We start from the raw sequence: 1,737 nt of genomic DNA, 5'->3' as shown, positions 1-1,737 counted from the left end.
TCCGTGTGTCCCCAGCTGTGTGTCCGTGCACCGGGCCACCAGCCAGCTGGAGAACACAAGCAGCTCTCGGCACGCTGCTCCCCGGGCCAAAGGGCTCTTAAGCAGCCACACAGAGAGCAGCATGTGGAAATATGGCCTTGGTTACTCATGCCCCCACACTCATCACTTTGCATAAATATTTAGGTTCCAGCCCTTGGAGCCGCAGTGACACGTTCGCCAGGCTCCGGCTGTCGGTTTTGCCATTTCTATGGGGTTGTCATCTCATTCATCATCCGAGAATCCGCTTGGCACGTTAGCAGGAGCCCTCCTCTGCTGCGGGGAATCGCAGCCTTTAAAAGGCTCGGAGCAGAGCCCAGGACGCCCACGTGCCTCTGCTGCCTGCACTTTCTGGGTTTTGGGGTGGCAGGTTAGGCAGGGGCCAGGGTAGAGCCTGGGAGGTGCTGTCCCAGGCCCCGCAGTAGTGACCCCCATTTCTCCTTTCAGTGCGTGCCAATCTCATCCCCAGTCCCCCCACCTTCAACTCCAAGTACGGCTACATCAGCTGGGAGGCCTACGCCAACGTCAGCTATTACACCCGCGTCCTCCCACCCGTGCCGGACGACTGCCCGACGCCCATGGGGACCAAAGGTATGTGGCTGGCACGGGGGGACCAGCAGCACATGGTGACAGATGTGGGGCCGAGTTGTTGGAGCAGCACCCCAGGTCTGTACCTGGTGCAGCATTGGTGTTTCCCACCCACCTGTGCCCAAGCTTTTGCTGCCGTGGACACATCTGCAAGGCATCGCTGGCAGTGCCACTTGCTACTGCTGTCCTGCTCAAGCTGGCCTCATGGGCACGAGGCATCTGAAATGCTGCTGGGACTGCTCTGGTTGAGCTGCTGGGGTGTGTTGTAGCCCATGTAAGAGGGCTGTAAGGTGTCTGTGCAGACAAGGCAGGGCCTGGTCCTGCAGCAGATGTGGCAGTGCTCACCGACAGCGCCATGGCCGGCACCGGTACCCAGCCGGGTTGGCAAGGGGCATCTGCCCTCAACCTCCGTCCTTCACAGGGAAGCAGCAGCTCCCCGACCCCCAGCTCCTGGCGGAGAGGTTCCTGCTGCGGCAGAAGTTTGAAGCTGATCCCCGAGGCACCAACTTGATGTTTGCCTTCTTCGCCCAGCATTTCACCCACCAGTTCTTCAAGACCTCCGGGAAGATGGGCCGTGGCTTCACCAAGGCGCTGGGGCACGGGGTGAGGGTCTTGCAGGGAGTGAGGTGGGGCCCGGGGCATGCACGGCCTCTCAGAGCAGCCTTGACACTGTGCTCTCTTGGCAGGTGGATCTCGGGCACCTGTATGGGGACAACCTGCAGCGGCAGCACCAGCTGCGACTCTTCAAAGACGGGAAGCTGAAATTCCAGGTACCACCCGGCATGACCAGAACATCTCTCAGTCCTGTGGTCTAGGATTGTTTGAAGCCCACGTCCCTCTGGCAGCTCTTTGGAGACTCCAGCCCTGATGCCCTGTGTGGCTGTTGGCTGGAGGTACCACGTCAGAGGGATGAGTTTTGGGGTGTAGCTGTGCTGACGCAGTCCCCCGCCAGCCATGCTGCGTGAGGGAGGCGTTTCCATCCTGCTGAGTGCTTGCAGGACAGCACCCGTGGTGCCTGTAGAGCGACAGGTCGCTGCTGCACAGGCTTTCACCGGAGTGGTTTTCTCCCCTCCTCCCTTCCTGCCATCCCATTCTTGTCTCCCCAAGGTGGTG

At 60.7% G+C, this 1,737-nt stretch overlaps 1 protein-coding gene across 1 annotated transcript in view; it reads left to right on the top strand.

Moving 5' to 3' along the window:
• The window catches only part of LOC103780621 (prostaglandin G/H synthase 1-like), a gene marked incomplete at both ends in the record, with an annotated part of 2,375 nt that extends 981 nt beyond the window's left edge, over nt 1-1,394 (top strand). Inside the window, 3 exons of the mRNA XM_008948310.1 lie at nt 484-627; nt 1,046-1,227; nt 1,311-1,394. Of these exons, the coding sequence (XP_008946558.1) occupies nt 484-627; nt 1,046-1,227; nt 1,311-1,394 (410 nt within the window). The remainder of the gene's footprint in view (nt 1-483; nt 628-1,045; nt 1,228-1,310) is intronic.
• Nucleotides 1,395-1,737: the final 343 nt, after the last annotated feature.

The sequence above is a fragment of the Merops nubicus genome, unplaced genomic scaffold (assembly GCF_000691845.1).
Source record: "Merops nubicus isolate BGI_N331 unplaced genomic scaffold, ASM69184v1 scaffold34139, whole genome shotgun sequence".
In the NCBI taxonomy this organism is placed as follows: domain Eukaryota; kingdom Metazoa; phylum Chordata; class Aves; order Coraciiformes; family Meropidae; genus Merops; species Merops nubicus.
The sequence above is the reverse complement of the archived record's forward strand: the minus strand, read 5'-3'. Positions and strand labels throughout refer to the sequence as shown.